Below are 14,882 nucleotides of genomic sequence, written 5' to 3' on the forward strand. Positions count from 1 at the left end.
TTGACACTTTCAAGAGTATTGCTGCCACCTACTGGATATCTATATCACATGGATATACTTTCTGTTAAATGACTGGCACGACGAGGCCTAGAGGTCTTGTGTCTCTGGACTTGCCACAATATCTTAATCAAACGTTAAACGTCAACCAAAAGTTGACATAAGCAAACAAATCAACAAAAAATACGGTACTGTTCAAACACACCACAATACATTACTATTCAATTGAGATTGCAGAGACATTTTCTTATTTTGTAAAGATTTTTTTTAAATTGAAGTAGGTGCACAAAGGCCCATTTTCTGCAATCGTTACTCCTGTGTTCCATTGGTTAAACCCTTTTTAAATGTTGTATGTACAGCTGAAACAGACAACCTGTTGAGTGTCTGGGGATCAGCATTTGTGGGTTTGATTAAGGTCCAAAAATAACCAGAAAGAAAGAGCAAGCTTTCTTCAGACATTTGTCAGTTTATTGTTGTTTTGAGAAGTTAGGGCTATTCTATGTAATAATTAATTACCAAGAAACTGAATGTCATACAATGTATGTGCAATACTCCCTTAACAGAACAGGGCAATCTGAGGGGGATAAAGTCATCAGATTTCTTGAGAAACCTGGCAGCTTTTTTAAATACCACCTGCAAACACCAGTCTCATATTTAACAGAGAAGAGCTGACCCCTCCCCCCACCAATGTTGGGGTTTCAAATGAAAAGCCATAGCCAAGACTAGCAGTCACAGGATCTCAACCCGATTGAGTTGTTGGAGCAGCTTGACTAGATGAAAAAAAGTTGATCACGCCAATTAGGAAGTCCTGTTCCTGGTCATACTCCTGTTCCTGTTCAAGCTTCTCCCTCTGTCCCTGCTGTGAGTTAATCAGCTAATGTATAGGTTTGCAAATAGAGAACCCTTAGAAAATAACTAGATTCTTCATATTTGCCTAAACTGTCACTATGTCCTGACAGTACATGAGACAGACAATCTGTGAATCTGTCATGTTACAGTACCACTCCATAGCTTGAACCTTTGAATGAGTCCAGGTCCAAGAAAGAAAACGGATTTCTTTGGGCCTGACGCAGGCAGATGGTGAAGAGCTGCACTAGCGGACCGGCTGCAGGCAGAACAATGACTTTCTTTTGTCCACACAATCACAAGTGAATCCAGCCTTTTGTCCACAAAGTGAAAAGCACAACAGTAGTTTTAGTGCATGATATGAATAATCCATTTTGTCCTCTGCACAATGCTAACAGGTTTTTTGAGGACAAAATGCATTAAAGTATTACATGGTTTTTATATTACATAATTTTGTAGCACAGAATGCAATATGTCTAAGAAAAAGGGTCTGCCAATTGGCACCCCATATCCAACAGTGAGAAATCTAAACACTTTGACCATTTGTCATATGCTTCTCTTGGCTAGTGACCATTCGAGAGTAGATTTGCCATTTATTTCACCAGAACTGAACATAATTTGGTACTATTTATGAGTGGATGAAAACTCTTCAATCAGTCTAAATTTGGAACTTGAGAAGCACTGTTTGTTTATTTATTTATTTGTTTGTTGTTTTTTTACGTCTGGAAATATACTGGAGCATAAATGTTCACAATAAAAATACTGATTGTCCAAAAATTGGTTAAAGTCGTTTGATACCCAGAAAATGGAGATAACATTCAAGGGGGTTGAATACTTTTGCAAGGCAAGGCAAGTTTAATTATATTGCAGAATCCATACACATTGGTAATTTAAAGTGCTTTACAAATGAGCACATACAATAACATAAAAAATAGAATAATAAAGATTCTAAAGGAAGAATACATTAGATCAGCTAAAAACAGAAAATAAAAGATGGAGTGCATTAAAAATCAGTTAACAAAACACATCCGAGAACAGTTGAGTTTTAAGTCTAGATTTGAATTAGTTGGACCACTTCCGGTGGTTCCAGAGGTGAGCAGCATAGCAACTAAAAGCTGCTTCACCACACTGAGTTCTGACAGTAGGTATTACCAACAGCTTTCTCTCCAGTGATCTAGAAGTCTAGCAGGTGTGTACTGCTGAAACATATCTAAGAGGTATTTTGGTTTAATGCATATAGTCAAAATACACCACTGGTAACTAGTTATCTTGTATCAGTGTTAACTGTTGATATTTGCAAGGTACGTCTGTTGGCTGTTAGCCAGTTACCTTGATAGCTCTGAACAAAACTCTTTAATACATTTAATAAAACATGTCTCTTTAAATTATAGCTAAAATGACATGGCTTTAAATAAATCCCCACAGAATGACCCACTGATATGATACATCTATGTATCATATATATCTATGTTATTAAATACAGAATATTTACAAAAGAATCCTCTTCATCTAGTTGCATGTGTAGACAATAAAAACGTTCACCTCTACTCATGATTTAACCAGCATATATAATAGTTTGGTCTGACACACGTGATTACACTCCACACGTGATTACACTCCCACACGTGATTACACTCCACACGTGATTACACTCCCACACGTGATTACACTCCCACACCCACACGTGATTACACTCCCACACGTGATTACACTCCCACACGTGATTACACTTCCACACGTGATTACACACACACACGTGATTACACTCCCACACGTGATTACACTCCCACACCCACACGTGATTACACTCCCACACGTGATTACACACACACACGTGATTACACTCCCACACGTGATTACACTCCACACGTGATTACACTCCCACTCCCACACGTGATTACACACACACACGTGATTACACACACACACGTGATTACACACACACACGTGATTACACTCCCACACGTGATTACACTCCCACACGTGATTACACTCCCACTCCCACACGTGATTACACTCCACACGTGATTACACTCCACACGTGATTACACTCCCACACGTGATTACACTCCCACACGTGATTACACTCCACACGTGATTACACTCCCACTCCCACACGTGATTACACTCCCACACGTGATTACACACACACACGTGATTACACTCCCACTCCCACACGTGATTACACTCCACACGTGATTACACTCCACACGTGATTACACTCCCACACGTGATTACACTCCACACGTGATTACACTCCACACGTGATTACACTCCCACACGTGATTACACACACACACGTGATTACACACACACACGTGATTACACTCCCACACGTGATTACACACACACACGTGATTACACTCCCACACGTGATTACACTCCCACACGTGATTACACTCCCACTCCCACACGTGATTACACTCCCACACGTGATTACACTCCCATTCCACACGTGATTACACTCCCACACGTGATTACACTCCCACACGTGATTACACTCCACACGTGATTACACTCCACACGTGATTACACTCCCACACGTGATTACACTCCCACTCCCACACGTGATTACACTCCACACGTGATTACACTCCACACGTGATTACACTCCCACACGTGATTACACTCCCACTCCCACACGTGATTACACTCCCACTCCCACACGTGATTACACTCCCACTCCCACACGTGATTACACTCCACACGTGATTACACTCCACACGTGATTACACACACACACGTGATTACACTCCCACTCCCACACGTGATTACACTCCACACGTGATTACACACACACACGTGATTACACTCCACACGTGATTACACTCCACACGTGATTACACTTCCACACGTGATTACACTTCCACACGTGATTACACACACACACGTGATTACACTTCCACACGTGATTACACACACACACGTGATTACACTCCACACGTGATTACACTCCCACTCCCACACGTGATTACACTTCCACACGTGATTACACACACACACGTGATTACACTTCCACACGTGATTACACACACACACGTGATTACACTCCACACGTGATTACACTCCCACTCCCACACGTGATTACACTTCCACACGTGATTACACTCCACACGTGATTACACACACACACGTGATTACACTCCACACGTGATTACACTCCACACGTGATTACACTCCCACACGTGATTACACTCCACACGTGATTACACACACACACGTGATTACACTCCACACGTGATTACACTCCCACTCCACACGTGATTACACACACACACGTGATTACACACCCACACGTGATTACACTCACACACGTGATTACACTTCCACACGTGATTACACTCCACACGTGATTACGCTCCCACAGGCATTCATATGTTTATATAAAAGACTAAGAAAACATTTTTTATGAATTTATTCTTTATTTTCTTAACAATGTGTTATGACCAGTTTTATTGATTTTCTGAATAGTACTTCAGTTTTTCATTGCTGTTCATTCATTGTATTTTTTTCAGTCAAATTCCAGTGTACTACTCAGTGTACCAATGGCCTGGCTTGGGTGAAAATCATGGTTCTTCATGGTCATCCTGCGTTGTGAAGACATTATCTCCATGGACTCCTTGTTTTCTAATGGCTCAGCCCCGACGAGTGCTCTTCCACCAGGAAGCGTTTATCAGAGTTACACTACAAGGCAAGGGAGAAGTTGTTCATTTACTTTCATTTTGTATTACGTCTGCATACATTTTATAACTTCACGATTTCCCATTCATCACTGATTTTACTTACTTACTAATCTTTATTGTGAAACATCTCAAAACACACACATACCATCACCAGCATGTCATTCAGTCTTTCAATAGTTTTGTGGTTAGCTCGTCCTTGTGATACGAAACAGGTCAGAATGACACTGGAAAACAGGGACATGGAATCAAATGAGACACCCAGCAAAAACTTAACTTAATGTTTTACTGAACATGTCTCAACAAGTCTGTGTTGGTGTGGGCTTGTTTTGTGAACATATGTTTATAATTTGTTCAGTGTACAAGTTCATTTATTATTTACTTAGAACTTTTGGATACATTACCACTTAGTTGCTCATATTATATGTTGCACTTTTACTAAAGTCCTTGACAAATGAGATTAGTTTGGTCCTGTATGTGTGGCACATGCGTATGCAGAAATGAGATTAGTTTGGTCCTGTATGTATGGCACATGCGTATGCAGAAATTAGATTAGTTTTGTCCTGTATGTGTGGAACATGCGTATGCAGAAATGAGATTAGTTTGGTCCTGTATGTGTGGAACATGCGTATGCAGAAATGAGATTAGTTTGGTCCTGTATGTGTGGCACATGCGTATGCAGAAATGAGATTAGTTTGTTCCTGTATGTGTGGCACATGCGTATGCAGAAATGAGATTAGTTTGGTCCTGTATGTACTGTATGGCACATGCGTATGCAGAAATGAGATTAGTTTGGTCCTGTATGTGTGGCACATGCGTATGCAGAAATGAGATTAGTTTGGTCCTGTATGTATGGCACATGCGTATGCAGAAATGAGATTAGTTTGGTCCTGTATGTGTGGCACATGCGTATGCAGAAAGGGCAGTAAAAGATTACTTACATTTCTACCATGATTAATGGCAGAGCGATGGCTTTTGAGTCCATATGGCGAAGCGTGGATTGTACAACATGAGGGAGGCTCCCTACACACTCATTCACCACCTCAGACACTGTGCTGTTACTGAATGGACCACAGGGAACTCTGCATGGGATGGATTGGGATACAGTGTTGTGACTCATACTATGACAGCATTCACAATATGGTCAAATCCTGCATACTGTGTATTTAAGCAGCTTCTTCATTCTAAATGGAGTACACTAAAATGTGAAAATAAAATGTGCCACCCAATTTCTTCTGTTCTCTGAAACTCTAGATGTGCGTTACCCTGTGGTGTCAGCACTGAGGCTCACGCTGAGGTGAACGGCAGCGATGATGAGTCCCAACAGAAGCATGAAGTGGAACAGCACCGAGGAGCTGTGGGTGCGGACCATCTTCTGTGCTGGAACACAACACCTCAGGACACAACACTGAAGAGAGGTGGAGAGAGAAACAGTAAGAGAAAACAGAATGAATAAGACAGAATGAGACTTTATAGCCACACTTCAGCAAAAGGACTTCTGTAGAAGAACACACGTGGCTTCAGAAGAACCACCTTACTCATCACATCATGAATTTCTCAGGTTTCTCAGTTTGATTTTATATCAACAACTCAAATTTGACAAACATTCTAAAATGATTTTAAAACTGTTAAGACCTGCACTGATTTGACCTGCTTTAAATACTTGAACTGGTCAGGCTGCCCAGCTTTTATGAGGTTTTCCTCGTTCCCCATACAGCATGTGTCTGGACCCATACAAGGCTATCTATACTTAACCATATCACATAGTTATACATTTAGATTATGAATACAAAAACAAACTCACAAAACAACATCACAGTTTCATTTTGAAAAATACAACCTATTTGTTTTAATATTTTCATATATTTTTGATATATTAAACTCCCCTGAGCCATTATGCAGTCTAATAGATAGGTTTGAAGGCAGATCCACAAGAACCACAGTGAATGATAACTGCAGTATAGGTCATCACCGCACCACTAGTGGACGAAGGGCATTTACTGTTAAAGGCTCTCAGACCTGGAACACTCTATCAACCACCTAATAATATCAGACGGAAAGCTTTGGATCATGATGTCTGGACATGTCCCTATCATACTAAATGACAAACACGATAATTCAATGGTTGCAACTCCCACTGCAAGAATGTCAGAGGTTTGTCGTTTATGGTGGCCTACTAGGTCCCCAGAGGACTTAAACATTTAGCGTTTATTCCCACACAACACCATGTGTGTGTTAAACTGAGGTTAATACACTTGTGGGGTCAATACACAGGTTTGTTTTAAAAATTACATAAAATAATGTAATGTACTGTGTGGTTAAAAAACGGGTAAAAATGTTATACCAGGTTTTGCCATGGTGTGTCATATTTCCTTGAAATCAGCTCACTGTCAAATCAGAAATGTCTTGCACTGGGGCCCAGTATAACTAGCTAGGTTACTCAAAACTACTCGGAACTGATAAATAAAACCAACAAAACGACAACAACAGCATCATCTCACCCTTTGGGCAGACAAAAGGTGCCCAGCATTATTTACTGTATACCCCCATTAAGAGAGTTCCATCCCAATAACTATCAGCACAAATCCATGTTATTGCTTTGGGCCAAATCAGCATAGCTGTCTTTTAAACACCACCCTCAGATCTGTTAAAGGGTGACCCAAACCTGGCCCAAGCCTGTAAGCTGTCTCTTAAACACCACCCTCAGATCAGTTGGAGTCTGGCCCAGGCCTGTAAGCTGTCTCTTAAACACCACCCTCAGATCAGTTGGAGTCTGGCCCAGGCCTGTAAGCTGTCTCTTAAACACCACCCTCAGATCAGTTGGGGTCTGGCCCAGGCCTGTTAGCTGTCTTTTAAACACCACCCTCTGATCAGTTGGAGTCTGGCCCGAACCTGGCCCAGGCCTGTTAGCTGTTGCTGTTAGAATGTTCAAGCTAAAACTCTGTGTGCCAGATCTGAAGGCTCATGTGGATCTGCCCAAAAGTAATGGCTATTAGCGAGAGCAAAGGTTACGCATTACGCAAAACGTGTGTAAAATGTTATGTCCTGTGGTTTATGCAAGTCTAATGTCTCACACATAACCGACCTAGGGTTAGGGTTAGGGTAAGGGTTAGACCATGCATACCTTCTTCATGTAGAAAACTGCTGTTAGCTTGAGAGTGCATATGCAGGGCAACAGAGGGCAGTAAAACACCCCCACCCATGTAACCGTTTGACAATAGACCAGATCAAGAACATGCAGAGTAATTATAAACTGCGGCTTCACCAGCCTGGCCAGCACAGATGATGGGTACCTCTCTCTTAGCCACCTGTACGATTCAGAACATATCAAAATGTCAGCTTAATTTGATGGACATCATATTCTGTAAAAGTAGTAGCCAATTCAGAGATGACTTACTTTGCAGGGAAGGAAATCAGGAATGTGTTGATGAAGCATGCCAGTAGATCAAACATTGAAAGCTGGTACATTTGTTTTCCAAACTCATTTTCCCAGCACTAAAACACAATGGCACAGGGATGTATAAACTACACACACACACAGAGAGAGAGATATGCCAGTGTCCATATAAATTAAAGTAAGAACATCAATATTTGGTATTTGGTTGTTGTTAGTGCCAATAAGTCTTATGGAGCTCACGTCTGATTTGCGCATTTTGAAGAGGAATAAGATGTAGATTCCCAGGCTGGCTAGCTTCAAGAAAGTGCTCCTAAAATGTAAAGGGATAATTAAGCTCCACTTCTCGTGGTCATTTTCATGTTGAAATCAATAATTAATAAATAGCAATGCAAGAACTAAATAATACTGATTACCTTAATAGAGTGAGATTAAGCTGAGTAGTAAGGGAATAGTCTTCAAAGACTGAGATCTTCTGGAAGATTCTGGGCAATAGATGGTTTGCTGTGGTGATTGTAATAGCCGGAAGATAACCCAATATGAGATTCACGATCCAGGACTCCTGGATTAAAGCAAGAAATCAATATTAAATGTACAGAAGTAATCCAACTGTCAATAGCAATCAGAATAAAATGGCTCATATTGATTCACCTTGATTGAATGAGATTGCCAGACCCAATTGGAATTTGAATCCGATTGACAGTGATATAGTCCATTCCCACAGAAAATGATTGGTCTTGTAAAGACTCGGATTGAACCTCCCAGTTGGTTTACACATGTTCAGTAAACGAATTACATAATCACGAAGACCTGTTGTGAACTGTACAACCATAAAAGTTGAACTGGAGGGCTGAAGCTACTGTTAAACGCTTAAATAAATGAAGGTTTCATCCTGAAATTGTTGTACTATTATCTGCAAATTCGTGAGAGACAAGTGTTTCGTTTTTGGCTCAGGAGGAAGTGGTGCTCGATAAAAATGCCCATAGCCTGTGTAAGCTTGCATGGGGGATAGTGCATGTGCTTAAGCCCAATCAAACACCTGGACATCTCAATATGCTCATTTATCCCATTGTATTGGTAACATTTATGTAAACAGAACATCAGTCCAACTGCAATCGGCTAACTTCTGTTCATGTGTGTGTACCTACGTAGCCATTAAAAGAGCCATTATGGGGTAGAGGTGAGATAAAGTACATGGACTGATCAAATGTTGGAGACGGAAATCTTGTTGATTTGTTATGACCCACACAAGTGCCCTGTATTTGTATTTGTATTTGTCTTAGTAAATGTATTTACCACATTATGTTCCTTCTTTTCTTTTGAGTATTGGGTGGCAAAGAAGATCATACAGAATGATCCGGCGAGTAGAACCAGTACCAAGACATTGAGCAACACGCGCAGAACATACAGTGTCATCTTCTGCTTCAGGGTTCTCCGAGATAACCTCTGATGAAACCCCTGCTCCTCCAGATCCATCTAGAGAAAAGAGAGGGGTGTTTCTGCAGATTAGTGCACATACTGTATCTATACATCTAAACATACCAAACGTAATACTTCATCCTTTTCTTACCTTCAGCTCATTCCTAATCAAGCTATGTTTCAGTGCAGCTGCAGAATCATCCTGGATACAAAAGTTCCAGCCAGAGAAGACCTTATTGATTATGCTGATTTTATTATGACTTCCTGTGATCCATGTGTGCTTGTACCCAATCACTGTCCTGAAAATATTTTTAAAGAAATTGAATTCTGTGATGATGGGTGAACAACAGTCTCTATACAGCTTCCATCATGTTGTATTTATATAAACATATTGTAGGCATTAAGGTGTTTATAAAAATCTCATAAATTGGTCTGACCTGCGAATCACCATGACAAGGCTGAGGACAAAAACACATGTAATTCCAAGCAGGAAGAGAAGAGAAGTGTTCGAGCACACCATTTCTAGGGCCCCACGCTCATAGAACCCATAAAATAGTGGAGAATGTGCTAGAAAACCCTGCAAATGAAAACAATGGGATGAAATGCTAATTCAGAGAGACAGGAGAGAAAGAATCAGGAGCAAATCATACTCACAGAGCCCAGAAAAATATCCACGATGGAGCCGTTCACTCTAGAGGGTGGTCCTGAAAGCACATATGGAAGACAGCAGTTTAGGTATAACACATAGACACTGTATACAAACAAACTGTCACTTAAAAAACAACAATTTAATGACATGCTTTAGTAACACTGTAGCGTTAAAGTACTGTCACCTTTCGTGTAAACACCATTTCCTCTGTAGACCAGTGTAGGTATGAGGACTGTGCCAATGATGATTATAGAATGAAGCAGATTCAAAATCAGCAAGTACGTCAGGAAAACAAAGTAGGCCTTCACACCCATGCCAAATCGACCTAAAGAGTAAGGAAACCACATATATTGTTTTTCTGTTCTTTAAATGTGCATTTAGTGTCATAATCTATCTCTGTCTGCCTCTTATTGTTCTTTACTGTCTCACCCTGTTGCTCTTATAAAACAAAAAATAACAAACAAATACACAACTGCATAAGAAACTTGATGTGAAATGTTCTTACCTTCAATTGTAATAAATGTGTAACGCCATGGGAATAGCCTGCAGATGACAGTAGGAAACTGGTCTCTGAATCTCTTGAGTCTCTTCATGTGCGGACTCCGTCTCCATGACGTCCAGTAGCCCATGTTATGCATCCGTCGCTGTCTCAGCTCACTGGTCAAAGGAAGGCAGATACCGTCTCAAGAGCTCAACCTGTACTTTTTCAAATTTTCGTTTGAACCCCCCATATAGCCAAAGCAACATCCATTGTTAAAAATGAATCAGTATACAAATTAGATAGCTTTTATCAGTAATAAATGTGCTGTCGGTGTTTGCAAGTCGGTTGGCTTTTAGCTCTGAAGCTCACTAGTTTTATGAAGAAAGGATTTTGTTTAGCTAACCCATATAGCCTCAGTCCGAAATCTAACAGCAGAGGGACTAATTTTTGAAATGGCACGTAGTTTTAATGCTTTCATCATGACATTGTGTTTGTCAAACAGCATAAACCTGAGCAAGTCGCGAGACTATACTGGCGTTACCGAGTATTGCATTCTTGTATAGTTACTCCCCACACATTGTGCCAAGACTTGACACATATTTAAACATAGAATGCACATAATGTAATTCATATCAATAGTATAACTCATTTTGTAGTAGTATAGTAGTTTTAATAGCTTGTTATCATGAATATCCTAGTGGTTATACTGATTGCTAATGTTCTACCCTCACTGGTTATTAGACTGATGGTTAGTAGTCTACACACTGGTTATTGAGTTTTTCTTTCACATATTTTCCACCACAGAACCACTTTTTTTGTGTGTGTGTGCACTGCAGGAACAGAGAATGATAATAATTCCTAGAATGCCGTTTTGAGGGACTCTTTTTAGCTCCTACTTCAGGCTAGGTAGTTTCACAAAATGGGTGACGGAAGTGTACAGTGATAGGTCAAACGCATGCGTTTGGCAGACAAAATTCTGTTGATGACGGTATTTGTTTATAAATGTAATTCGTTCGGCTTTGCACCCATTATATTTTGGGGTGGTATGGCACAATTTCATCAGTAAATTGTGTATGTTAAATGTAATACCTTCTCATGGTTTTTTTCTAGTTGGAAGTTGAACAAGATGCAAATCAATGAAACGTTGACTTTGCTTTTAACTGGAACACGTTCTTCATGTCATACAAGGAAAAGCAATGAATGTAGTGCACTGCATGTCCACATGGCATAGTGTCTGTGTGCGGCGCACTGTAAAACAATATGTTGTGGCGATTGTTTTCTCCTCATCCCAATGCGTGTTTACGTTTCAGGGTTGCATACAAACACACTCCATAAAAACACACCTCAAAGCTTTAAGAACTACTTGAAGACCAAAGAAGACCGGGGAGGGCTGACTGCCATGTTATTTCCATATGAAAATCCTTTGGGGTATTGGTGCAGCGAGCAAAATGAACATTTGTATATATCCATGCTTATATGACATAAATATAACATTAAATATTGTGTTCATTAAGTTATCCCATCTAAGGAAGATTGGAACATCAATCAAAAATAATCAAATTAGTCTGGAAATATGTAATGGAATATTGCTCTTCTAAATACAAAAACAAATGTTTCATGTGAGTGAAAGTTGTGCATTGAGCTGATTACGTAGCCTGTATAATTGCAGTTTAACCCAAGCTTGTGCTTTGAGCTGATTACGTAGCCTGTATAATTACAGTTGAACCCAAGCTTGTGCATTGAGCTGATTACGTAGCCTGTATAATTACAGTTTAACCCAAGCGTCGCTGCATATTATAGTGCATTTGTGTTATTTGTGTTTGCATGACACATACCTGGTGAGCCTCTTGTCCTGCATGCAGATTGGCAGATAACAGAGGGGTACCCTGGGGTTACAATCCTTGAAGGCTGAGAGAGAATCATCAGTGGTCTCTCCATCCTGAGGCCCCGATGGTCCATGGTGAAAGATTGAGTGTGATTTGGTCCGGTGTTGATCTATCTCAGCATGGTAGTATGCGACATGGACCCATATCAAGAAAACACAGACAAACAGAATACAATGATGCGTAGTGTTAGTATCTTTGGCATAGTCTCCGTATGATGTCCTTATTAGAGTTTAACCCTGTGATCTGTGTTTTTATGGATGGATGGACATGGATGTCCTGTATTGGTGTGCTACGGCTCCTGCCATTAAACTGTGTCTGATTTGTGCCTACTGTTCTCCTGGATCTGTTCGCCTATACGTTTTTGGATTTAGTCACAAACTCTGCCTACACTCTGACAAAGAGTTGTTTGCGTGGACTGACCATTTGTTTTCTCTACCTGGATTTTTGCCTGCTGACTGGTGCTGTCATTAGCTTAGCTCAGTTTAAACGTACAGCAGACACGGTCACATGGTTTCTGAAGCTCCACGGCTGTGTCATCAACACATGGTTTAACTTGTTGATTTTTGTAGTTTAGTTGATTTTGCTGTGTCATGAAGAAATCACAGATACTAGAAATTCTGCGGATTTGCTTAAACCTGATGTTGTGATGGTTTAAAGAGCAATTAGGCCATCTCATTTTTAGAATTACAGATGCATTACATACACTACATAGATTATTATAATCATTTGTGACGTGCTTTCTTTCTGTAGGCCTATTCTGTCACTTAGGCCTACTCTGAATATGTGGCTTAAGTGCTGCATAGGCTCTACATTGGCCTAAAGCAGGGGTGCCACCAGGCCTATGCTTTTCCAATGTGCCTTTTTTAATGACAATCTTCTCTTTGTTTCTTCAGGTCAGCCGTTTTCAGTGAAAGGTTTTTCTTTTTTCGATGTCAGTACTCTCTAATGTCAAATTTCTGTCTCTGTTTTGGTGTGAAAGCTTGTGTACTGAAAGTAAGTGATATAAATATGACCGTATGAGTACTGAAGAACACGAAATGAGATATAGCTTTGGTGTCTCAATAAGGGAAGTGGCATAGTCATCTTACTTGTAATCGTGTTGCCGATAACTGATAGCCATGTAGGGCCTTTATGGCCGCTTATGCCATGTGCCATGATATGATGAATATTATTTATGTTGTATTTGTCTTCCATCAAACGAAACTCCAATGATTGAAATCTTACTTATTAAGATCACCATCAAAACCAAAACCACTACTTGCACTACTCACACCCAAAACAATCAGTCATTAAACCAAAACCACTACTTGCACTACTCACAACCAAAACAATCAGTTATTAAACCAAAACCACTACTTGCACTACTCACAACCAAAACAATCAGTCATTAAAGCAAGCTGATCTTCCACTGTTGTTTAAGAAGCCAAAGGTCAACCCATCTCTTGTAAAGAACGTTCTTTTCTGTTTGTTCTGCTCTGATGTTGTTGAATAGAACACCTGTCTTGATCCAAACTCTTTTTTGTTTAAGAGTAGTTTTGCTGACACTGTTCTGTTGTCAGCAGTGGACATATTGCAGAATGCAAGACTTACTCCCTAGTAGGTTGTTGGCATCTTTTGACGAGGTGAATCACTGTCACCTCAGCATGTGTAGTCTACTATGACGTCTGATGGTGCCATCCTTGCATAGCAATGAATCAAGACTTTCTTTCATCAATGGTCTCATTGTACTTGAATGAGTTGTCCAGCTCAGTATGTTCTGCAAAATCTGTCCCAATATATCAAAAAACCAAGACCAAGATTTTCCTCTACTCTTTGTACACTTAACTCATTTCACCCTCAAAACCATTTGGTCTAATTCCCCTGAACTTACTTGAATCCCTACAACTAACTTGCCACTGACTCCAGTGAAACTGAAGCATAGATTGACAGCACTTTGCTCTCTTTATTTTTGAATGGCTATTTGCTTGTATTGTATGTTACTTGTAAGTTACTCTGGATAAGTTGCATATGTTAATCAATACATTTACTGTAAACATAGTTTCATGGGTTAAAAAATGTTGTGATGCAGAATACCTGAAAAGGGTGTTTTAGATGGGATCCTATGGCGTCTGGTGATATCTTTGTTGTCCATGTCTTTTTTTCTTCAGCGTGCTTGCACTCGTGAGCCCTTCCCTGGCCTTGTCATTTCTTCAACATACGCACAGAAACATGCAATGCCACAAACACACACACACACACAAGCTGACATCTCACAAGATGGAGGAAATCACGTGACCAGTTGACAGGAAAAGAGTGTGGTCTCAAGGCAACTTCTTTTTGCCGGTGTCATACAAAATGGCATTGCACAAGGCTACATACAATACTGAATCATTTAATACTTTTTGCCGGTGTAATACAAAATGGCATTGCACAAGGCTACATACAATACTGAAACATTTAATACTGTGGGGTGACGTGCCCAGGTGTTCTATAGTTTGGCATTTCTTTCAAGAATTAAAAATAAATGAATGTATTTAAGTCTGGTGCAAAG

At 40.2% G+C, this 14,882-nt stretch overlaps 2 protein-coding genes across 2 annotated transcripts; both read right to left on the minus strand.

The window, feature by feature from the left end:
- Positions 1-4,245: 4,245 nt before the first annotated feature.
- Positions 4,246-10,045, minus strand: LOC116222112 (transmembrane channel-like 8). Its single transcript, XM_031574905.2, has 11 exons — positions 9,774-10,045; positions 9,488-9,635; positions 9,214-9,393; positions 8,334-8,479; positions 8,161-8,230; positions 7,921-8,018; positions 7,648-7,831; positions 5,789-5,931; positions 5,465-5,605; positions 4,672-4,750; positions 4,246-4,527 (listed from the first exon to the last, which is right to left on the minus strand). Exons 1-11 carry the CDS (start codon positions 9,854-9,856, stop codon positions 4,471-4,473), a joined length of 1,329 nt encoding a protein of 442 aa, XP_031430765.1. The 5' UTR covers positions 9,857-10,045; the 3' UTR covers positions 4,246-4,470.
- Positions 10,046-10,137: 92 nt separating this feature from the next.
- LOC122133208 (transmembrane channel-like protein 7) lies at positions 10,138-14,634 on the minus strand. The gene is made up of 4 exons (XM_042708811.1): positions 14,426-14,634; positions 12,302-12,461; positions 10,491-10,642; positions 10,138-10,310 (listed from the first exon to the last, which is right to left on the minus strand). The coding sequence occupies exons 1-4, from the start codon at positions 14,481-14,483 to the stop codon at positions 10,138-10,140; spliced, it is 543 nt and encodes a 180-aa protein (XP_042564745.1). The 5' UTR covers positions 14,484-14,634.
- Between the last annotated feature and the right edge of the window lie 248 nt (positions 14,635-14,882).

This window comes from Clupea harengus, chromosome 10 (genome assembly GCF_900700415.2).
Source record: "Clupea harengus chromosome 10, Ch_v2.0.2, whole genome shotgun sequence".
NCBI classification, from domain to species: domain Eukaryota; kingdom Metazoa; phylum Chordata; class Actinopteri; order Clupeiformes; family Clupeidae; genus Clupea; species Clupea harengus.

Coding starts and splice junctions, on each gene's coding strand:
- LOC116222112 (XM_031574905.2), bottom strand. CDS start 9,856: ATGGTGTGCTCGAACACTTCTCTTCTCTTCCTGCTTGGAATTACATGT. Junction 8,480..9,213: donor AAAAGAAGGAACATAATGTG/GTAAATACATTT, acceptor GCTTTAATCCAG/GAGTCCTGGATCGTGAATCT. Junction 5,932..7,647: donor CAGTTTTCTACATGAAGAAG/GTATGCATGGTC, acceptor ACCTCTCTTCAG/TGTTGTGTCCTGAGGTGTTG.
- LOC122133208 (XM_042708811.1), bottom strand. CDS start 14,483: ATGGACAACAAAGATATCACCAGACGCCATAGGATCCCATCTAAAACA. Junction 12,462..14,425: donor ATCTAAAACACCCTTTTCAG/GTATTCTGCATC, acceptor ATGCTGAGATAG/ATCAACACCGGACCAAATCA. Junction 10,311..10,490: donor CACATTTATTACAATTGAAG/GTAAGAACATTT, acceptor CTTACTCTTTAG/GTCGATTTGGCATGGGTGTG.